Source organism: Silene latifolia, chromosome 4, assembly GCF_048544455.1.
Source record: "Silene latifolia isolate original U9 population chromosome 4, ASM4854445v1, whole genome shotgun sequence".
Lineage (NCBI taxonomy): Eukaryota > Viridiplantae > Streptophyta > Magnoliopsida > Caryophyllales > Caryophyllaceae > Silene > Silene latifolia.
In genome coordinates, this window is record NC_133529.1 from 112,010,437 (window position 1) to 112,034,181 (window position 23,745).

The 23,745-nt window shown below is 34.2% G+C and overlaps 1 protein-coding gene, 1 long non-coding RNA gene and 8 other non-coding genes across 12 annotated transcripts; 8 read left to right on the forward strand and 2 right to left on the reverse strand.

The window, feature by feature from the left end:
- Positions 1–365: 365 nt before the first annotated feature.
- LOC141654116 (small nucleolar RNA U61) lies at positions 366–457 on the forward strand. Its single transcript, XR_012547687.1, has one exon. It is a non-coding gene; the product is annotated as a small nucleolar RNA U61 (small nucleolar RNA).
- An 82-nt stretch (positions 458–539) lies between these two features.
- Positions 540–620, forward strand: LOC141654119 (small nucleolar RNA snoR14). Its single transcript, XR_012547690.1, has one exon. It is a non-coding gene; the product is annotated as a small nucleolar RNA snoR14 (small nucleolar RNA).
- A 63-nt stretch (positions 621–683) lies between these two features.
- LOC141654104 (small nucleolar RNA Z101) lies at positions 684–775 on the forward strand. The gene has a single exon (XR_012547677.1). It is a non-coding gene; the product is annotated as a small nucleolar RNA Z101 (small nucleolar RNA).
- Positions 776–863: 88 nt separating this feature from the next.
- Positions 864–958, forward strand: LOC141654105 (small nucleolar RNA Z101). Its single transcript, XR_012547678.1, has one exon. It is a non-coding gene; the product is annotated as a small nucleolar RNA Z101 (small nucleolar RNA).
- A 62-nt stretch (positions 959–1,020) lies between these two features.
- On the forward strand, positions 1,021–1,119 carry LOC141654146 (small nucleolar RNA R30/Z108). The gene has a single exon (XR_012547713.1). It is a non-coding gene; the product is annotated as a small nucleolar RNA R30/Z108 (small nucleolar RNA).
- A 74-nt stretch (positions 1,120–1,193) lies between these two features.
- LOC141654098 (small nucleolar RNA snoR31/Z110/Z27) lies at positions 1,194–1,292 on the forward strand. The gene has a single exon (XR_012547673.1). It is a non-coding gene; the product is annotated as a small nucleolar RNA snoR31/Z110/Z27 (small nucleolar RNA).
- Positions 1,293–1,809: 517 nt separating this feature from the next.
- Positions 1,810–1,901, forward strand: LOC141654093 (small nucleolar RNA R16). Its single transcript, XR_012547668.1, has one exon. It is a non-coding gene; the product is annotated as a small nucleolar RNA R16 (small nucleolar RNA).
- A 7,066-nt stretch (positions 1,902–8,967) lies between these two features.
- On the reverse strand, positions 8,968–11,288 carry LOC141653841 (uncharacterized). 3 transcript variants are annotated; one of them, XR_012547520.1, is made up of 6 exons: positions 11,107–11,288; positions 9,853–10,146; positions 9,589–9,737; positions 9,449–9,486; positions 9,222–9,320; positions 8,968–9,135 (listed from the first exon to the last, which is right to left on the reverse strand). It is a non-coding gene; the product is annotated as an uncharacterized LOC141653841 (long non-coding RNA). The 3 variants fall into 3 exon arrangements; XR_012547519.1 differs by lacking the exon at positions 8,968–9,135 and having other exon boundaries at positions 9,142–9,320; positions 9,427–9,486; positions 11,107–11,287; XR_012547521.1 differs by lacking the exons at positions 8,968–9,135; positions 11,107–11,288 and adding an exon at positions 10,204–10,287 and having other exon boundaries at positions 9,142–9,320; positions 9,853–10,099.
- A 99-nt stretch (positions 11,289–11,387) lies between these two features.
- LOC141654092 (small nucleolar RNA R16) lies at positions 11,388–11,479 on the forward strand. Its single transcript, XR_012547667.1, has one exon. It is a non-coding gene; the product is annotated as a small nucleolar RNA R16 (small nucleolar RNA).
- A 5,660-nt stretch (positions 11,480–17,139) lies between these two features.
- On the reverse strand, positions 17,140–18,872 carry LOC141652413 (protein SIEVE ELEMENT OCCLUSION B-like). Its single transcript, XM_074459864.1, has 4 exons — positions 18,794–18,872; positions 18,584–18,708; positions 17,973–18,455; positions 17,140–17,731 (listed from the first exon to the last, which is right to left on the reverse strand). The coding sequence occupies exons 1-4, from the start codon at positions 18,870–18,872 to the stop codon at positions 17,300–17,302; spliced, it is 1,119 nt and encodes a 372-aa protein (XP_074315965.1). The 3' UTR covers positions 17,140–17,299.
- Between the last annotated feature and the right edge of the window lie 4,873 nt (positions 18,873–23,745).

The window sequence follows — 23,745 nt, forward strand, 5'->3', positions numbered from 1 at the left end:
ACCACGATCCCGCAAAAATACCGTACCGTGACTCATCATGGCACATGGTTGTTGCAAACTTGCAATCTTCAACAAAAGTAGCAAATGGGCCAAGTCTCAACCCAATAATACGAGAGTCCAAAGTCCAAGACACTTGATAATGAACCTAATACCCAAAAAAATTAGGGTTTTTTTGTAGGGGTTATAAATACAATACAAATCACCATTGTTTCTTCCATCATTCCATGAATCATCCCATATAATCCCTCATCAGCCGTCTATCAATGGGCAATCAATTCAACATAATCATCAAATTCCCCAAATAAGTTCTACTAAACCCAATTTCAATTTCATCTTTATGTATTTTTCATGTTTTAATTAATTATTGGCAGTGAGGAAATCTTAACAGTGTACCGTAGATGTGCTCCTTTTGAGACATCGTTGACGGCAAACACAACCTCTAAGAAGTTCTGAGCTTTCATTTGATTGTATACGTTTTTCAAAATATATAAATATATTCCTTTCATTTGATTGTTTACGTTTTTCAAAATACAAAATAGACGAATTGATGATAAAATTTCAAGTCTGTCAATCCACTGATATTATTGATGACTCCTTGAATCTCGACAGGTTCTGATCGTCTATGATCATATTTATTTTCTCAATTACTTTTTTTTATTTAATTTAGAAAATTAATTTAATTTATTGGGTAAATGATGAATTTAATGAAGACAAATTGGTAATTTGCGTCTGAATTTTTTAATGATGCTAACACCTTGGAGAACTGATACCCTCTTATATACTCTTTTTATACTTTTATTTGTCTAATTTTATTAATTATTTAATTAAGATTAATTAATCGTATAATTATTTATCTTTAAATATACTGGCAATTGATGAATCCCATTTATATAATGGGTAAAGTGCGTCTGAATTTCATTGATGCTATTTGTTTCACCTTGGAGAACTGATGCCTCTTTTTTAATCGTATTCTATTTGATTGTTTTAAGTTTTCAAAATTGGATATTATTATTAAGAAAAAGGGAATGCAATGAGGATAAATAGCTCCCTCTTCTGAGTAAAGTTGAGGACAATCGCTGGCAGAATCGAACCAATTTAAACATTGCCACCACTGAGCATCCCCTTTATTTTTAAAAACAAATGTTTTTTTTTTTTAATTATGTTTTTAATTTTTAATTCTTTTAAATTGTGAAAATTTCAGGTGATGAAAAATGGAAAATATCTTAGGACACCTTCCTACACAGCCTTGCCAAGGGCTGTGAATGAGAAAGAAATTCCATTCTGATGACTCTTTTTCTTTCACAAATTCTCGTTTAAATTGGGCATTACTCGTCACGACGGGTTAGTCTATATTTAATGAATATAAAATGATTTAAAACGGGGCAAATAATCCAATAGATAGATAGAATATGTTGTATGGTTAATATCTCGGCATTTTGTTTTTTTTTTCTTATTTATGTTATTTCTCCATTTAAGGTTTAAGACTTAAACTCGTCTTGAAAATAATTTTTTGGTTCCATCTTTTTATAAATTAGTTATTTTTGCATCGGATTTATATTTCTCTTTTATAAAACAATACCAATTGAGTTTATTGAAGAGAGAAATCAGATGCGTATATCTAATCTTGGTTAGCTTACCAGCCCATTGCATTTTAAATTGTTGCTTTGGAGTCAAATGAACTTGCCAATATTTTCCCATAATTAATTAATTAATTTTGTACTCCGTACATTTTTTCCCATAGAATTTGCATTTGATACAACTCAATGCATTTTTTATTTCTCTTTTTTAATTATTTCGAGATTTATTTATACGGGCAAATGACGAGAAACAATGCAATGCTTATCCTACACACTGAATTATTTCATGTAGATCACAATCTCCGCTTATTATCTGATGCCTATCACATTTTCCTTTAAATTTTTGACTAGAAAAAACAAATTTTGTTATAATATTTTTTGGTTTCAATGCTTTATGCGTGTATAATTGACGTATGATTGTGTTGATAAGTTTTTGTATACTAAATTAGTGAATAACTAAATTCTAAATTAGAGCTAATAACATACAATTATACAAACCTATATACTTTGATTTATGCTTGATATGTTCCCGCAAGCTAGGTTGCATGAAAACGGACATGGATACGACACGGACACGAGACATGGCACTTCAAAAATTTTAGAAGACGGACACAAAACAAATATCAATATACATATTAAAACAAAGGGATTTGAAGAACAAACCAACATCTAAACTTTGATCATTTAAAGGCCTCAAAATCGTTAGGTTGCATGAAAACGGACATGGATACAACACGGACACGAGACATGGCACTTCAAAAATAATTTTAGAAGACGGACACAAAACAAATATCAATATACATATTAAAACAAAGGGATTTGAAGAACAAACCAACATCTAAACTTTGATCATTTAAAGGCCTCAAAATCGTAAAATGACAACCAATATTAATGTTTATACGTTAAAATCAACAAGTTTTAAAAACTACTCCCTCCTATTCATTAATTTCTTCCCTATTTCCTTTATTCAGGTTTTTTTCCCCTTTCTTATTTTGGAAATTTTTACTCTTACTAAATTTCACCGAACTTTTACTTTTATTTTATTCATCTCCTCTCCTATAATCAAACCTCAGAGAAAAAGGAACATACATCGGATGTACTATCTCCAACTATTTTGTTTTTTGAGCATATATGTATTTTTTTTTGAGCTTATTACCTCAAACGTTATTTGTTTTTGAGCATGTGTATTTTTTTGAGCATATTAAAGTTTATAAGTTAGATTTTAATATTTTTTTCGTCAAAACTCAAATTTAACTAAACTTATAGTAATGTTTTTAAGTTTTATTGTAATTTTTTAGAGTTTAATGTTTAAGTAAATAAACTCAGAAACTTCATAGTAAAACTCAGAAACTTTAAAATAAAACTTAAAAACTTTATTAGAATGCTCATAAACTATAAAATTAGAGGTAATACATCAGATGTATAATCCTTTTACTATCAAACCTCACCTAGCTCACAATTCCTTATTTAATTCTTAATTATTCACAAATCCCACCATTTTCTTTTATTCATTTTTTAATATCTCCTAAAATATTGTACACACATCAAAGGGGAAGAAAAACCCGAATAAGATGGAGTATAAATTTCCAAATTATAAACCCAAATTTAAATAAGCGTCTCCCAAAATTAAATGGGATAACAACTCAGTTATTCGATTCCGAAAAATACTCGTACATCAAACAAACCCTAACTTCCAATAAATCAACAATTTTTAAATTTAAAACTCCCAAATTTAATAACAACAATAATAGTCAGTAGAACTATGGATTTTGATTAATTTGATTACGTAGAAACTTGTTATTATATATGGGTATACCGTTTAAATGTTTAAATTGATTGATTATCATTAAATAGAGCTTTCTGTTTTGAGTCCAAGGTTATATACTTAGTTATAGCGGCTCAGCGGCTCTAGACTGAGAGTTGTTTACAAAGAGTAAAAGTAACGCAAATAGGGCAGAAGATTTAATACGGCGTTAATATCGGCGAAGAAGATGAAGACGACGACGACGACGGCAGACTCAGTTGGTAGACTCCTCATCGTTATCCAACTCGCTGGAAACTACGTCGTCAGGACACCGCGATGACTGCGGTTGAAAAGCTTCCTCGTCATCATTGTTATCCATCTTCCTTGAAACTTTGTCGGAAAACTCCATATCTTCCAATAGAGATAATATTCATGAAAGAGATTAATCGGTGGTTTGCAATCAATCTTCTGAGTTAAATACACTAACGCCTATAATTAAGAAAGCTAATCACTATAAACTAGGCAACTGAATATAAACAACTAATTACAAACTAATTGCGAAATAATAAGGAAACTAATATTACGTAAAATAATTACATTATATTTACGAATGTATCATTCCCCCCGCAGTCGAAACGGGAGGCAAAGGAACATTGAGACTGTCACGAAAATCTTCAAATAGGATTAATGGCAAACCTTTAGTGAAAATATCCGCGATTTGATAACGAGATGGTATATGACGAACTCGAACTTCACCACGCTCCACCTTTTCGTGCACAAAGTGTATGTCCATTTCAATGTGCTTTGTGCGTTGATGATGGACCGGATTACTGGACAAATAAATAGCGGACACGTTATCACAATAGACAAGCGTGGCCTTGTCCATAGGGACATGTAGTTCAACCAGTAAATTGCGCAACCAACCGGACTCCGACACTACATTAGCAACCCCGCGATATTCCGCCTCTGCACTAGACTTAGATATAGTGGGCTGTCGCTTGGAGGCCCACGAAACCAAGTTATCACCAAGGAACACGCAGTAGTCGGATGTGGACCGCCTCGTGTCGGGACACCCACCCCAATCGGCGTCGGTATAGGCGGTTAGATGAGAAGGAGCGGATTTTCGAATCCAAATACCTCGCTCAAGGGAGCCACGCAAATACCGAATGACACGTTTTAAAGCGTTCATGTGATCTTCCATCGGATTATGCATAAAAAGACAAACCTGTTGAACTGCGTACGAGATGTCGGGTCTAGTAAATGTAAGATATTGAAGAGCCCCGGCAAGACTACGATAGAGAGTCTGATTAGCATAAGGTGTGGAAGAAGAAGCACTTAACTTTGGCATTATGTTTTTTTTTTTCTTATTTATGTTATTTCTCCATTTAAGGTTTAAGACTTAATCTCGTCTTGAAAATAATTTTTTTGTTCCATCTTTTCATTAATTAGTTGTTATTTTTGCATCGGATTTATATTTCTCTTTTATAAAACAGTACCAATTGAGTTTATTGAAGAGAGAAATCAGATGCGTAAATCTAATCTTGGTTAGCTTACCAGCCCATTGCATTTTAAATGGTTGCTTTGGAGTCAAATGAACTTGCCAATATTTCCCTATAATTAATTAATTAATTTTGTACTCCTTACATTTTTTCCCATAGATTTTGCATTTGATATAAAAACTCTGTGCATTTCTTATTTCTCTTGTTTTTTATTACTAGTCATTGCGCTATTTATATAATAAGCACAGTGGCAGAGAGTGAAGGGTGCAACAAAATGCAGTCAGTGTTCTTACAACTCTTTCGTGGAAATTATTCGCTATTTTAGCTTCGATGGCTTATAGCTGAAAACATTGTAAAAGTGAGGTTTCCAGAAACCTAGTTCATGGTAAAACAAGGAGAGACTGTTTGGGAAATTAAGGCTATGTCATATAGAAGTAGCATATATTCTCAAAAACACAGCATCCTGCTCTTAATTTCCTAGAAAACAAATATTTATTCAGGATGCAAATTCCATCAGGATCGATACAAGATTTAGCAAGCATAACATTTAGGGGGGAAAAATAAGAAATGTATTGACACAATTTACAGGCCAGTTTGCACCACGAACACGGTTCCATAGTAGGAGAACCTGCAGCAAAGAACAATGTAAGTTTAAAGCTCAAATGAAAGCCAATGATTATATATAAATGCTCGTATTAGTGCAATTAAAACCATCTGCACAGCTATAAGTATAGGTTAGGATACCCTACGACAATCATTTTTGTTCTTCCTTGATTCGGTTAACTTGCTGCCCAATTATTAATTTGGGTTGTACAACTTTACACCCACAACAGAACTCAACCAACCTATTTGATGCATATATGCATTTCAGTTCAATATCACTAATTCTTGGAACAGCAAGGAGAGCAGAATCAAATCAATATCTGTATTAACTAATGATGATAAGCATCAAATGGGAGAGAATTATCAGTACACATTAGTCGAATAGTCCCTGGTAGCTTGGATAGCTAATTAGATATGCTTTAGTTGCACAAGCATAGTAAACAGTAAACACTATGTTCTCAGTCCCTTCAGAATTCAACACACTGATTCGACAGAATCTGTCAGGCGACAATTTAACATTCATTTAACATTCTGAAAACATGTGTCCTCCAAATCTCCACTAATCTAAAAGCTCAAATACTATAAACCTGGACTACAATAGTCGGGGTTAGAATGACAAATAACTACAGCACCACATCAAAACTGTCGGATTATTTGTTCAGGACGCGGGTTATATGTGTTAGAGAATATTAGGAAAATATATTATGGTTAAGATAATATATTTGTTAGGATATATCTTAACCATAATATATTTTCCTAATATTTGATGAGTCGTATTTTGGTTACATTTTGCCCCGCATTTATACCTAATTCCAACTCGATTTTGTGTGCTTATATGATTAAATAGCTCATTTAATTAACTAATTTATAACAATTAGTCGTCGTAGTCATATTTATTAATTAGTCGGATAATTATTTAATATTATTATTAATATTACTTTATTATAATAATTTGTAGGTAAGGCAAAATAATAAAGTGAAGATTCGAGATAGAATAAAATGAAGGCGGAAATTGAGGAGCAAAGCGGGTTGAGACGGGTTTTATTTTAATCAAAAGATGCACAAGTCAAGCAATTAAACCCGAAGTCAAACCCACAATATACAACTTTGTGCACGAGTAGGCTGTTGATTTGGTCAACTCATCTTCCATCAATTTTTGTCAGTGTACTAATTCAATGACCACTCTCTGCATCTCCATCATCTCATCGTCTTCACCATCATCACCAGCAATTCAGCCATCATCAACAATGCAATTACCATAACCATCCTCCATTAAACCCATCACCATCCCCTGCAACATTTACTTCCATCACCACCATTAATACTCAGCTTCACCATTCAACCCGACATCCCTCAACCTTTCATCAACCTTCCACCATTTCATCAATCATTACCATCATTTCACCATCGACATCACCACCTCCATTTTCTAACTCCATCATCATCACCCAACTCGCCATTACCATCATCAACCATATCCCTTGATCTCGACAAAAAACTCGCATCATGAACTCGGAATCAAAGCAACAACAGAATTGAAGACGAGAATGAAGAATGTTAGCCCACTCAAATCGATGAAAACTGATGAAGCTTTGCCCTGCCGGTCAACCGGCAACCGACTCCCTCAACCGGCAGAACACACCAATTTGTTCTCCTTTTTGTGAAGGTCTCGCTGCCGGCATAGGGACCGGCAGCCGTCATACCGGCAAAACGCACCAATTCAACTCCCTCGCATCATTTTTTGTGCTCCATGCCGGTGCCCCGGCAGCCGGCTAGCCGGCACAACACACTTCACGCTTATTTCTTCCCCTTGCTTCATTGACCTCGCTGCCGGCACAAGCCCCGACCGGCGGTTCACCGGCAGAGCTCCCTTTTGCTGCGTTTTGTTCACGCGTTCCCCTTTTTCCCCTTTTTGTCTTTGCTTTCATTGGATTTGGTGAGGAGCGGTGTAATTGTTTTGTTCTTAGTGTTAGGATTAGTTTTGTTATTAGTATTATTATTATTATTATTATTATTATTATTATTAGTAATTAGTGGTAGTATTAATTAGTAAATTAGTATAAAAAGACTACCATTAGACATTAGACAGGACCCATTACATTACTTTACTTTAGAAATTAGACTAGTTCATTTTATTCTCTCTCAATATTGTAAAACCCTCATATTTCCTCTCTTATTTTCATTCAATAAAAAGTTGTTATCTTTCTTTAATTATTAGTTTAATTTAATTCTTCTTTTGTTCATTCAAGTTCTTCCCTTTTCATTAGTTTACAATTAGTAATTTTGGGTTGTATTTGGAGAATTGAAGAATCCTTCCATATTTCAATCCAAGTTCCTTTCTTTGCTATTGAGTGGGTATAATTTCTCTTCCTAATTTCATTTGTTTACATTTGTTTTTCTTTCAAGTTTAATCTTAATTGTTTATGTTAGATTGTTGTTATTCTCTCTCTTGTTCGTCTTTTCTCTTCTCACCATTGTTGTTTACAAGATTGAATCTTTGATTTCTCATGTTAAAGATTGAGTCTTTGTGTTTATTGAGTTAAAGTTTGTGCCTTTAGTTTAATCTTCATTGTTTCTTGAATTAAATTGTCTTTCCTTATAATTTAAGTTGGATTGTTGCATGATTAGTAATAGAATTTGTACTTCCATCATGATTATGCATAAAGTTTCCATCTTTGTTGTTTCTCTTGCAATTAGGAACATGATTAGTGAGTAGTCTTCTACTAGGACTCGGTTTGACCCGACATGAGTAGTTTCACTAGTTGATTTTCATATGGGCTAATTGTTTAGGGAAATTGGTGAGGGTAGTTTAGAGGAATTTGCATGTTTAAGGTTTGGCTTTTGGGTAGTGTCAACTTGTGACCCTTGACCACCAACGGAAGTTGGTTAGGTTGTAAATTGGACACCCGAAATTTGACCTTGTCACCAACTAAGGTTGAGACCGGAAGGGAGAACCGAGGGAGGGTGCCTCTAGACTAGCGTTTGAAATCGACCTCCGGAAGGAGGAGTGGGATGACCCGGAATACGATGAGTACTTAATGATCTTGACCAAATTCTTGACCTCCTTGGAAAAATGCATGTTTTCGTGGTTGTTGGGTTTTGAGTTAGGAATACCAACTTTCGAACCCGGGAGGGGGGTTAGTTGGAGTAGCTAGTGTCCTTTTGCGAACCCGGAAGGGAGGTTCTAGGCGAATTAGAGCCATCTCCTCCTTGCCCGTTCACCTAAACGATTAGCCTAGGGAATTAGTATGTGGATTTACGAATTGTTGTGGGAGAACCGAGTTCTAGGCCTTTTATTCATTTGATTTACAACTTTAATCCTTCCTTGCTCGTTGTTACTTTTCTTATTTAATTGCATTTTAATTTGTTAGTTTAGTTGTTAGATTATTACCATTACTTCATTATTGCCGACTTAGCTAAGCATAAGAATTTAGACAATTAGTAATCACCCATGCTCCTTGTGGTTCGACCTCGACTACCCTACTACATTAGTTGAGTTAATTATTTGATTGGGGGGAGTGCGACAAGCCCCGCTATCAATATTCCTAATATAATATTCTACATAATATTCTCTAATAATATGTTCAGGGAGTGGGCTGCTCAGGGAGTGCCGGAACGGGGTCTAAGCATCCATTGTTGAGGCATCGAAGTTGTTAACTGGGCTTTGATCACAGTTCTCTAATAATATACAACCTTGAGCAATCAGACTCGCCTACAGACGATCCAAGTTTTTAGCTAGATTCGAAATCACAAACGTCATCGAAGTTGGTAAAGGCAGCCAAACCCAATCAACATTACCAACGCAAATTAGTCGAACAAGATTGACACCTGCGTCCTGCCGCCGCCAGCACGAACGTCAACCATCAAGCACCCCTCATACAAGTTATACATTCCTTCCTGGCAACACCACAATTGCAATGCATAGAATAATAGAATTCAAACTTAGAGGGGCGAGTTCAAAATCTAATGAAACAAAATTAATGAGGAGAAGTGTAACACATACTTGCCGGACTGAAGTTTCTCACAATCTGTGACCGTATCCCGCCTGAATGCATTCATTAGGCTGACAGGAGCAGGAAAAGCAGAAAATCGCAACAATATTAGCAAAACAAACAACACTCGGCAGAAGAGGAAAACAATAAAGACAAGCCAACGAAAACAGTACCCTGACGTAGCTCCGCTTATGATACTGGCAGTAAAGCAGCACATATCCGCCCAAACAAAATTACCACCTAAGCTCTACCACCACCGACACCATTACCACCTTCAAATGTGTTAGCAAGGTAAAATGGGTAATCCCCAGTTGTGACGGATCTGCAATGTTTAATAGCCGTAAATGCAAACGGAGGAAGCTGACATTAAAGATCATAAACGTCTAGACAAAAGGGTAATAAATGCAAACAATTCAGCAAACGCAACACATAATTACCTCAGCAGTTTCCCAACCAATAAAAAATTTCATGCCTCGGCACCACGCATACACAAGACACAACCACAGCAGCCAAAAGCCATCAGGAGGTCAATTTAAACAGATTAATATTCACCGGAAAAAAAGGTAGTACATATCAGGCCAACGGTATCGTTAGCTCCTACCCAGGTATAGCTGTCACAATTGCTAATCCTAAATGCGTTGCCAAGATAGAACGGGCGATCCCAACTCCCAAGTAAGGCCGGAACTTCAACGTAAAGTGCAACAAGTAAGCCAATGTTCAGCCGGCAGACACTACAAGTAAGAAAACATACGTAAAATTAAGACAAACAACGAGAAGAAGGTAAAAACATTTATGCCTTCACTGAAAGCTGCAATGTTAACACCATAAAATTCAAACCCAGAAGGTGCATACACAATTACACATGCAATAAGCCAGCCCGAACAGCGTCCATTATTCTGGAAGGAAATCCAAAGGCATTAAAAAAACGAACATGACTGTCGGATAGCCATTGAACGATGACCCAGGGAAAAAACGGGAAAACAACGATGCTGAAGAACGCAGCATATAAATTCCGTCCCAGGACTGTAACCTATGGCACCCGCAAGGCCCGTGAAGACATATACAGACGATACTACAACAGGAAAAGAGGAAAGATGACAACGAAATAACAAACCCAGTCAACACTCGCCCAATAAACCAGTAGAAATTAGGCCAATGAAACCAGTACATGTGAATTATAAGACCACTAATTAAGCAAACTTAAACCTATCAAAACCCTAATTAAACAATCGAAATCAGTGGACGTGTAAAAGAGGAAATCAAAACCCGACATACGAGGATCAAATCCGAGGATGTGAGGTAAACACATTGCTCAAATTGACAACCAATAAAAGGACAGACTAAAGGCAAAATCCACTACCATCACAAACTGTCAATAGTGTGAATTAATACTAAAATCATGAAAGTAAACAACAACAAAATTGATTGGATATTTTGATTAACCACAGAACTTGAAAAAAATCAGTATAATACTTGTTTGTTAATTAACTTTATCATAGTATCAGTTTGATTACTTCGTTTGTTAATTAAAATATCCAATCAGTTAATTAACAAACAAAACTTTAATTGATTGGGTATTTTGATTAAGAACAATTTTTTTAAAAAAAAAAAAAACAGTATAATACCCTATGAATAACGAAATCAAACTGAAACAAAAAAAATGGAATTCTAATCGCAAAAAGAGAACATACCTGAGATTTTCGATTAGAGTTGAGTCGGAGAGGTCGATGCTTTTTTGAGGAGTGAGGAGTGGCTGTGAGTAGAGGTGGTCGATGTTCTTGTCTTTTTGAGTGGATGAGAGAGTCAATAGAAAAAGGCATAAAGGAGTGGCTGTAAGTGTTAGATAAATGGAGGGATAAGATGTAAAGGGGGAGATCAACGGTTGAGGAGAGAACTTGGGTGGTACTATTCATTGCTACAGTACCACCAAGTTCCCTCTTTTTAAAGGGTAGAGATTTGGAGATTTATTTATACGGGCAAATGACGAGAAACAAGACAATGCTTATCCTACACACTGAATTATTTCATGTAGATCACAATCTCCGCTTATTATCTGATGCCTATCACATTTTCCTTTAAATTTTTTACTAGAAAAAACAAATTTTGTTATAATATTTTTTGGGACGTGCTAAATCTCGCACACTATTTTACTAAATCCTACACAAAATTACCGCTCATTCCAATTTTGCCCTTCCATTTCTAAAAACACTCCCCTTCTCTTCTTCCCTCCTCTCTCAACTGAGTCTCCTTCCTCTGCCGTTTCATACAAATCCAATTGAAGAACACATAGCACCTCAAATTAGATTTAAAATCATGATGTACGACTCCGTAAGAAATAACAAACGAGTTCATTAATTAACACCAATTTATTTTAATATAATTAAACCAAAATAATATTACATTTCAATTTAAATAAAAATCATAGGACCACCGCTTAAAATATACGCCATTAACGGAACGACCTCGCCCGTCGCATTACCGATGGAGGTAGAGTTGAATTCAGCGCACGACATCGCCGTAAAAGTTTTAGAGATGACGGTGTATCTGTGGTTTCGACAAATGAGGTGTGGCTGTTGAAGAGCGACAAATGGGCGAAGGAATAGGTAATTGACTTAATTATTATCGTCAGTCGGTAGCCAGAAACGGCCTTTGAAGCGGCAGAGGATGTTAGTCGGTAGGGAGAGGAGAGAAAAAGAGAAAGGTGGGGAAATTAGGTTTAATTTTCTTTATGGGGTAGGTGAAATGAAAGGGGCAAAATTGGAATAAGTGAAAAATTTGTGTAAGATTTAGTCAAATGGCGTGCGAGATTTATCAATTACGTATTTTTTTGGTTTCAATGCCTTGTGCGTGTATAATTTCCGTTGATGTTGAAATTTTATCCGACAAGTGGTCGAGTTGTGAAAGCCGAGAGACGTATGATTGTATTGATACGTTTTTATATACTAAACTAGTTTTAAAACCCGTGAAAAATCACGGGTCCTATATAATTTCCCTTTTTTATTAATACTACTTGTATAAAATATATTTTGATTTGAAAACATTGCAAACGATAAAATTGGATGTAAATAATGAGATTGAACATACTAACACGGTAATATAAACAATAATAATAATATGAGATTAGTGGGGAATAGAGGCATTGTATTTGTCGTTAAAATGTGGATCTTTATAAAATATACCAAAAAAAAATCTAATCATGAGTAACTCTTCTTCTCCTCTATTAACAACCTAGTAAATTAATGGGATTTAGTCATTTAATAGAGAGTTTTTTTTAATGTATATGTTGAACGGATGACGCTGCTCATTGCTCTGATGATTCATGATTTATGTTAACTCGTAAATTCAGTAATGATTTGCATTCTCAATTCATCATACTCAAATTAAATAGTCTAATTACATGTATATAGACATAAGTTGTTTATATAGAAATCAATGATTAATACTTATACATGGGTTATGTATTATGTATCTTCAAAATATTGGTGCTCCGGAGATTGAGGAGTTTCTTAACCGTCAATTTACCAACGGTGGTCAAGTTTTTCTCCTTCAATAGCTAAAAGAAAAATAGCCTAACAAAGTGAATGAAGTAAGACTAATATAGTAATTGAATACATTGAATATGTGTGTCTCTATTTCAAATTTAATTATCATTTGATGGTTTTTTTTCTCTTGTAAGAATTATCCGTCAATGTTGTGTCGATACTATCACTACAACTAAAAGGCCAAGAATAACTAATAGGCTAAAACCTTAGCATAATTATTGGAACAAAAATAGATAGGCTAATATCAATTAAAATGAACGACATAAAAATACATCCTCAATATGGTGATTACTCCATTCAGCTTCATATTTGATCATCCATATGAACACATCCTCCAACATCAACTATCGTGTTAAGCGATATTGAACTAATATCTTAAATAAAAAATTGATAATTCTTAAATTGTGTTTTGTACTCACCGATTGTCATGTATTAATAATTAAAATAGGAAAATCTCCCAAAAAAAAGAAATTCCAAGAAAAAAAATGAGAAACATCATGCTACCTCTTAAAAAATCCACATATTTGTCGACTGTCATTTGCACGTATTGATCTCCAAGTATGTCATGCTCCTGAAAATTCAATCAATTGTACAAATTAGTATTATGCCAAAATCAATTGTCATGAAATACAAAATTGTATAAGATATACCGAGTATATGTAAAATATTATCAAATGAGTTTTGTATTAATAATTAAAATACGAAAATCTCCCAAAAAAAAATTCCAAGGAAAAAAAATGAGAAACATCATCCTCTTAAAAAAATCCACATACTTGTCGATTGTCATTTGCACGTATTGATCTCCAAGTATGTAATGCTGATGAAAATTCAATCAATTGTACAAATTAGTATTATGCCAAAATCAATTGTACACGAAATACAAAATTGCATAAGATATACCGAGTATATTTAAAATATTATCAAATGAGTTTGACCAATATAGTAAAATCTTATCATGGAAAAGAGAACATGAGAAAAACGAATTAGTTATAGGTTGATAAAAAATTATAATAAAAATGCATGTCTATTGTTGTGCTCATGGAATAAACATTATCATCTCAAGAAAAAAAAAAGTACTGTAGTAATTAAGAAGTCATAATATCATCAAAAGTTTTAAGGTAAACTAAAAATATGAATCATTATAAAGAAACTTGAGAAATGAGTTATGGAGAAAGAAGATGAAAAGTATGGTTAAATGCTTGTGGTGAATTGAATAAAGTATTGAAGTGGAAGAAGATAAAAAGTTATTGTCTTCTTTAATTTTTTCTGATATTGTAATTGTAAGAATAAATATTAGGGGACATAAAAGAAAATAATTATGATGATGAGACTTGTAATATGACTTCTTGAAATCATGTTGTTATATCACATGTCATTTAAAAATGTACTCAATGTTAGTCTTTTTATACTATTTATTATATAGATTTTAAAGAAATAAATAAATGTATACTTTAATTTTATGAGCTGTGTTAATATGAAAAAATTTAACCGATTCACTAACATCTATGTTCTCTTCCAAAATTTTCAATTAAAATGTGAAATATAATTGTAAATTATGAAATTTTTATGTGAATTTTCGTAAGTTACATCTTTTTTTGGTTTTTTTAGCTTATCAAATCATAAATATATACATTTAATTTAAGAATATTAATGATGTCTTTTAATTTTCTTTATTTTTATGTTACACAATATGTAAAGACATTTTTGTAAGTACTTTTAGTAATCATTCATTTTTTATAAGAATTATATCAAATAACCAATAATCTAATAATAATTAATAAATAATTAAATAATCAATAAAAATTAATAGAAATTAATGGGGTATAAAATACTAAATGTTAATGCCATGTGAAATTAAATTAAATGCTTTAATCTAACATGTTAACTATATTGTATAGATATAATTAAGTATTTAAAAAATTTGTTTGTAAATTACTTAAATTATATAAATATTTTCTTATCCATATATTTTATATTTTCCAAAACCTTACCCTTTACGTGAAATAATTTCATGAACTAAATACACGGTATTATTACCCTTTTAAAATTCTATTTTTAGTGTTTAATTTCACTTAAGTATTTACTGAATTTGTTTATAAATTACTTAAATTAAATAAATATTTTATTTTTCATATATTTTATATTTTCCTAAGAAAATATTTTATATGATCTTTAATACTCAATTGTCGATTAAGTAGTTCCGTAAAACATCTTCTATATACAAAAAAGTTATAGTAACAACAATAGTGAATTAATGCCTTTAAAAAAAATTAATGAATTAGTGATAATACAATTTTTTTCAACTTCATTTATTCATCTTCGTTCTTAATTTCTTATGTATTCAGTTTTTTTTTTCGAATACATATAATACTACTCCATATGAAATATTTTGAAATTATTAACTTATAATTAATGCGTATTTTTTTATTGTAGTTTTTTTTCAGTTATGAATTTTAAAGCTAATGGAATATGGATGGATTTTTAAGGGAAATAAGTATTTTAAATTAATGCAATATAATAATTAATTGGATAATCCATGTCATATTAGTTTGCCAAGTCACATTGTTACGTGGCTTTTTTTCATCCCATGTGGCATTGTCTACGTGGCATTTTTAGGCTAGCCTTTTAATAGTATTTATAGATTAGTGAATAACTAAATTCTAAATTAGAGCTAAAAACATAAATTTTCACTATTCGTCTATATAGATTGTACTCCAGATGGATAGTGTCTTCTAATTAAAGTTGCTAGTGCAATTGGTTGGGACATGGGACATGAATATCCCAGCTATAATTAGACGAATTGAATAATGTAGGAGCCGTAGATGATTAGGTAAGTAATCCTTGACTGGTTGAGCGACAAGCTGACAACTTGGTTGTTTGACTTTTGGATTGAAACGGATCTGAACTGAATTGAACTTATAGAATCTGAATTAAACTTGATCTGAACTGAAATTATAAGATTCGAACTTAAATTATTTAACTTTATTTAATTTAATTTAATTATTATTTTTGTTATTTTTCACATCTGTACTCTTGTATTTTTGCATTTTCTCACTTGTAACCTTCCTTTTTTTATTTCCCCAACTATGCCCCTGTATTTTTGTTTTACTCCTAACCATGCCCTTAGTAAATGTAAACGTTAAATTTTCTGTTAGTTTTGATGACTTGACCTTTTAATTGAATGACCCTAGATTTCCCTCCATTAGACCATCTCCAAGCAAAGGTCGCGTTAATTAGGTCGCGACCCAATTTTATTTTTTTAAACCCACTCTATTTATCTTGATCTACTTTCACCCTCTCAAGCAGAAGGTCATGACTTAGGTCATTAGTCCAATCATTTTTCACTTTCCAACCAATTACATCTCTCCACATTATATCATCTTTTCATATAATATACTCCCTCATATTCTAAATAACCCTCCATATTTACTTTTTCGTCAATTCACAATACTCTCCCTATTTCCTTATTTGTCAAACTTTTATATTTATTTTAATCCCCTCACCCCACAACAATACCCTATAATACTCATATTTTATCTTATTTTAATCACACAATACCTCCCCTCTCTCCAATCTCCTACCCCCACACAAATATTTTACCATATGATACTCCCTTCCTTAATTCTTGTGCCCCCTCCAATGGGGAGAGTTATTTAGAATAAGAGGGAGTAGTTTTTTGTTAATTATTAATATTGTCAACCAATCACATATCATCACCGATAGTTCATGAGTTGGGTCAATTTACTCAACCAAAGGTCACAAATTGACCTCCTCTCTCCAAAGGTCACCATAATTTTTTGGTTAATTTGTAATTAGTGTGACCAAGCAAGATCATGACCTAACAATTGACCGTGCTTGGGGATGATTTTACCACGAATCCACCATGAGTCATTGGGGCATATTCCATTTTATCTCTCATCATGTACATCAACCCATCTACCACGTATAACCCCACATCAACCACCACCCTTGGCCGATGTCACTCAAGCCTCAAGGCCTTATTAACACACGAAATTGCCAATAAACGTTAGAGCCACCGTCACCGAACTTGTACTATCGACAGACTTTGAAGCTTTTATAAAGTTATTATCTTGGTGCCAATTACGCCAGTAGTTTATTAAAATTTAATAAATCAATTACAAATTTGTAGGCTTAAATGGTTTTGGGAATTGTGGGGCAATTTAAAGGTGGTTCATCACATGAAATAAACCGGATTCTCTTAAATATATATTAGTGAAACATTATAGATAATTTAGACAAACCCATGTGTTTGTTCATCACATGATTCGATTTTGTTAAGTTGATCACTCATTTATAATCATTATATCGATCAAAAGTAAAACTATGATTGTAACAACTTGGTCCTCCATTTCTCCATATCCTCAAGGGCATTCAAAGCAATTTGTCCAGTCCCATTGACTAAGATTGTTGACCCTCTCGCAAGTAAAACCCATTCTTTATGGTGGTGAAATCTTAACATCTCTTGTAATAGGCAGCCATCTTTATCACTAAACCTTCTTTTGGATGTTATCATGCTATCAAATCGTGTCCAAAAATATGCCATGCTTGATTCAGGTAAACAATGGCTCAGTTGTTCAGTCAATATTACATTTTGCACCCTGCGACCAAGGTCTTTGTTGTGCCTATTTCCCACATAAACTATCTCTATACGGGCCCGTAAATTACTTGCTATAGAATGTGCTTGTCTTGTGAACCTTCGTATCCAGTCTACGTCATTGCCCCCATACACTATAATGTATCTTTCTTCTCGAATCTGTTTGACATGAGCTAAAATTCAACACACAAGTTCCTTCAAATGGTCAACTTTTATTTTATATAAATACCCTCATCTTTTTTTTTCCTTTTTTTAAATACGATGTTCTCGTTTTATGAGATGAACATGAGTTACGTTCAGCTCCTCCACTTGGAGTTCAAAGTTCAAATATACGCATGTTAATTAAAGACACGGAATATGTATGAAGATTGAAGGCTAATACGAAATGAGTGGAACTTACCCATTTTTGGATGATGGGATCAACAATGTCATTTACAAGAAGCTTTAGGTTCCATGTTTCTTTCTCCCACAGTTGTGCCTCCATATCATACGTAAGGTTATCAACGGAAAGGTTTTGCCAAATCCGCACCATATCGAGTATATCATATCTCAGTACTTCTCCCGAGGGACTTAAAAGAATAAGGATAGGCGTACCTTTGAAACCCCATTTATGTTCGAAGAAGTGAATTGCATCGTCTGTCACCATTGAAGGTTGGACCGAGTACCATGACATGGAATTTCGCAAAATTTTCAAGGTCTCTAGCTCATTCTTGACACGGTACTCTAACCCTGCAATCGAGTAGTTTATAACGGGCATCCATACTATTTCATCTTCTCCAGTGTCAATGGTGACACGCTTAATACTTTCTATATCTTCAGAAGGAATGTCTATCCTAGAGATGAGTAACAACACACGTTTCCCCCTCAAGACGTCAAGTTGATCCTGCCAGACCCATTACACATGACATATATATAGAATGAATTAGAAATTACAAGTTACTTTCTTTTGAAAAAATTTCATGTTAGTGTTCACTCTTTTAATTGTGTGCCCATATCAATTTAAGCGCGTACCATTCTCTTGGTCTCACCATGGTACAATGGAGGCATGTCTTCATCTTCATCTGTGGCTAGAACTCTCATGATTTCAACAACGTCAGCCTGATTTGATAATTTGTTATTAATAGTTTCAAGTGCCCCTGCATTGGTTCACACTTCACATTGAAGATTTTAATCATATTTCAAATTATGGGCTTAGAATTAGACAGATGTACATTCACTTACTTTCACGATCCTTTGTCGTAAATAATGAGCGTATTAGGTCTTCATGGAGTGATTTGAGTTTTTCAAATTCTGTTGGCATTGGCATCCCTACCAAATATCTGATCATCATAATACATAACATACATCATTCAATAATACTTCATATATCAATCAATCAATAAAAATATTACGCATGGTGACCAACAACTATTTTGCGTCGTTAATGAGCAAAGTCCATTTGCAACGTATTTAATTTGCGAGGGACTCCATTTGTCGCACAATTTCATAACAAATGCCTCGCTTTGAGACGGAAGAATTCATCACAATTCTATTTGCAACGACACTTACTGAGTTACTCGTATATATATTCTAAATATGATATACACTATTAGAATTAAATATATAGGCTTACTGATCAAGTCCCCTGCTAGACAATATAATGATTTGGGATGCAGCGACAATTGCACATCTTACTATCCAGTAGACATATATTTCTGGTCGATCATCGGGCATATCAGGATAGCCAAAACGTGAATTTATAATATCGAACAGGTATCGCAATGAATTAACCAGGATTTTGATGAATTCATTATTGGCTTCGATCTGATTTCTGTAAGCTTCTTTGTTCGCAGATATCAGTTCACTCTGATCGCCTGTTGTGGGTTCATTAACAGCATTGTCGGCGTAAATCCTAACAAGGAGCCAGAAGTCGCCAAAGGTAAGTGCAAATGCGGCTAATGTGGTTGCTGCTTTGTCGTCCCAAGAAAAGTTTGATAAATGAATCAGCACCTTGAGTGTGATACTGTGTGTGTCATTGCCATTCAAAATCCCACTTGTCATCTGCAATCATTATTTCTCTTTGTCAGAAATAAGTATGCTTGAAGAAAACGTTGGGAAAATTCATGTTCTGAAAATTATCACAAAATGTTTTTTTTTGGTGCGAAAAATTCTCACAAAATGTAGAATTGGTATCTTGTAATACGTCTATATATATATATATATATGGAGTTATAAGATCTTACGGACCTCATTTAATGATATACCGATATATTAGTACTATCCGAAAATTGCAATAAACATATATATATGATACTCAGTTACTTCAAATTATCCGCCCATAATGACCTGAGAGATTAGCGTTCCAATTACATCTGGAAGTTTACTCTGCCTTTCAAGCTGCGGAAGGTCATGTATTACCATAGGGCGGCCCTCCAATAAAGCATCCTATATAAATCACCAAGTTTGCATAAACAGTAAACATCAGTTGATTTACTTTATTTTGTAATAAGTATTGACTGGGACGGAGGTAGTAATAAATTACGAACATACATACCTTTGAACCTTGTTCAATGGTTCCAGTAGCACGTGTTGGGTTCCTTATGTTGATGATAACATGCCCATTTGATTTGTGTTATCTTAGTTTACCTTTTCAGGATTAATGATGTAATCAAGCTTGGATTAAGAAGTGTTGAAGTTGTTTATTATCCCATTGTAATTAGTCGTGTGTCATCTAATGTACAAGCAAGAAAGTTAAGTATAGTAGAGTAATAGAAACAGTCCAGATGACTGTTGCTTTAACAAGTAAACAGCTGAGTGGATTGTTGTCACAACTCGTAAAAACTTGAAGCTTCCTTTTTATCCTTCAAATGCTTTCACGTGACTCTTATTTTCAAAGATAAAAATCTGATTTTATTAAGGAGGTAGTATCCAATAAAGAGTGGTTTGAATTATTCAAAATGTTTCCTCTTTATGCAAATTCAATCCTTTGGTTTTTAAGAAAACAAAAAGTGCTTTTTGCCATATTGGTGTTAACTTGTCATCATGTGACTTGTCTCACATCCTTTGTTTTTACGAAATTGCATGAGCATTTAAGGTTGTCTTTCAAACCTTCTTTCTCTATTCTTACCTTTGCAAAAGACTCCTTTTTGGTGCAAGTTTTTAGGTGGTTGCTATTGCCCTTCACATGTGAGGTCTTTGACCCTTCAAAACCCTAGCAATCCCTTCACTCACCTCCTCTATATAAACCGTGCATCCTCTCCATAAATTCCCAAGACTTTTCTGATTTAATTTTTCCAACTTTGCAAATTGTTTTAAGAGTTTAAAACCGTGTCTTTGCAAAATCGTTTAAAAGTCTTCAAGTGTCTTCAAGTTGTTACGATCGTGTACATGTTGCTTTTCTATACTAAACTCTCTTGCTTAAGAATTGTTGATCTTGTAAAAGTTGTCCACCTCTATTCTTTGTTAAGAATGTGTTAGTGGAGACTTGATCCTATAACATTCTAAGTGTGTTAGTAGAGTTTAGGACGGAGTAGTCTTTAACTCTTGACAACCGGAGTAGGTTGTGAGTTGTTGAGTTCTAGGACGGAGTAGTCCTTTAACTCTTGGCAATCGGAGTAGATTGCGAGTTAGCTTGTCATAGAACGGAGTAGTTCTTGTACTAGCTTTGCAACCGGAGTAGGTTGGCGTCTTTTATTACAAGGGTCTTTTAGTTTTCGGAGTAGATCACTAAAGGAAAGTAATAAAAAGGTAGATTGGACGTAGGCACTTGAGTTTCTTGCCGAACCAATTCAAAAATCTCGTGTTCAAGTGCTTATTTTATTTCCGCTGCTTTTTACTTTGTTTGTTTGTTTTGTTTCGCTTAAACTTAGAAGTAAGTTCATCATCACGTCGCATTTGGTGCAGTCATATTCCACAAACCGAGACAAATAGATACAAATCGATCGGAAACGATTGTTGCTTTCATACTTCAAACAAACATTCATCGTGATACTTGTTCAATCCTTCTATATTATTCAAAGTATCCTCTAATCTCTTTTGTTCACTTAACTTACTTTAATCCAATAAAGTTGAAGTTAAAATTTTTAAAAAAGAGTACCTAATTCACCCCCTCCCCCTCTTAGGTACTTGAATCCATAAACTCAACAATTGGTATCAGAGCCTCGTGCTCTTGATCGAGGCTAACCGCCTTAGAGTTTGATTCGTGGGTAATGGATTCCGAGAAACACTCCAAGATCCCGGTCTTTACCGGTTAGAATTTTGGATGGTGGAAACTCAAAATGGAACATTACATCAAAAGTATCGATTATCAATGTTGGAACATCATCCAAAATGGACCTCTTGTCATTGAGGAAACCGATATTCTTAACGGTTTCACTAAGACAAAAGAGGAAAGAAATTACAATGAGAACGACTTCAAGCTTGCCGAAAAGAATTCCAAAGCAATGTCGATTCTTCAACGTTGTGTTGGTGAGGGGGAAGTTAGTCGAATCTCCGGGTGTCCTACGGCAAAATCCATTTGGGATTCCCTTGTACTTGCATATGAAGGGACGTCCCAAGTAAGAAAACACCGTATTGACCTTCTCATGCAACAATATGAAATGTTTAGAATGTCAAAGGACGAGTCTTTAAATAATTTTTCTTCTCGTTTTTCTTGTATAATTAATGAGCTTCAAAGTCTAGGAAGGAATTTCGAGTCCGAGGACATCATTCGAAAAATCCTTCGTAGTCTAACCCCTAAATGGCAACCTAAAGTCACCGCCATAGAGGAAGCTAAAGATTTGTCAACCCTATCTCTTCATGAACTAATGGGATCACTAATGGCTCACGAGTTTAATCTCGATAAGCATTCTAGTGAGTCATCAAAGGGAAAGAGTCTCGCCCTCACATCTTATCCAAGTGATGAAGAAGATGAGGAGGAAGACGAGTTTGCTATGTTCACAAGAAACTTAGCCGGGTTGGTCAATGGACAAGGTAACAAAAAGTTCACTAATAATTACTCGAAAAAACGCTTTCCTAAGAGACGACCTACTTCCACCGTGGGATGCTTTAAATGTGGTGACAAAACTCATCAAATTAAAGAATGTCCCAAGTGGGAGGAAATCAAATCTAAGAAAAGAAGAGAAAAGGTTAAAAAAGACTATAAACATAGAGTCATGAGTGCTATATGGGGAATGTCCGACTCCGAGGAAGATGAGGAACTCATCGAGGAGGAACTTGAGGCTAAAATGTGTCTTGCAAATCATGGTAAAGAAAAGGTCTCAAAAAACCCAAAACTTGAACAATTAAGATGTCTCATGGCTAACCCCGACGATTCCGACAACGAGGTAAATCATCTAAAGGCCAAGGCTAGAACTTACTCCAAAGAGAAAGTATGTAAGCTTCTTGATCAACTTCTTGATAAGTGTCGGTCTCAAACTAATAAGCTTGATATAATGCAAAATGAGATTGAGGAAATTGCTCAAGAGAACTTTAATCTGAAAAATGAACTAAAAGCAACAGATCAAGTATTGTTATTTTCGAGGCATATAATGAAGTCAAAAGAGTCAACAAGTTAAACAAGCATTTGACTAAAGAACTAGAGCGTCTTAGGTTGACCCCTACGGACGTCTCTGACCTTGAGAATGTCAACACAACTTTGGTGATGCAAGTTTCCCAACTAACCAAGGAACGTGATGACATTTTGAAGGACAAAGATGCTCTTGAAAATGAGATCTATGACCTTGTAGTTGAAGTTGTAGACTTAAGAGAAACAGTCTCTAAGACTGTTGCTTCTGACCACGACTTAGACAAATTCAAAAGAAAAAGTGAATGGTTGGAAAATGAAAATGAGTGTCTCAAAAGTGAGGTTGTTTGTCTCAAGAATGAAATAGAAGATCTCCATGATAGGCTTACTTTCTTTCAAAAAGGTATGCCCGAATGTAGCACTTCTAGGTCTTCTCCTCACCATAGATCCGATGAAGTCGTTGATCTAAGCAAGAGACTTGACGAGATGACATCTAAATATAAAGAGTCCAAAGAAAGAATCGTTTATCTCGTGTCTAAACTCAACAATCACACCCATGACTTTATTGTTGAGAAAAGATTGTCCATAGAAAGTGCTAACAATGATGAACTCAAAAGACAAAAGGAAAAGAATTTGCACCTTCTCTCTCGTGTCAATGACTTGACCAATGAACTTGTTAATGCTAAGAACA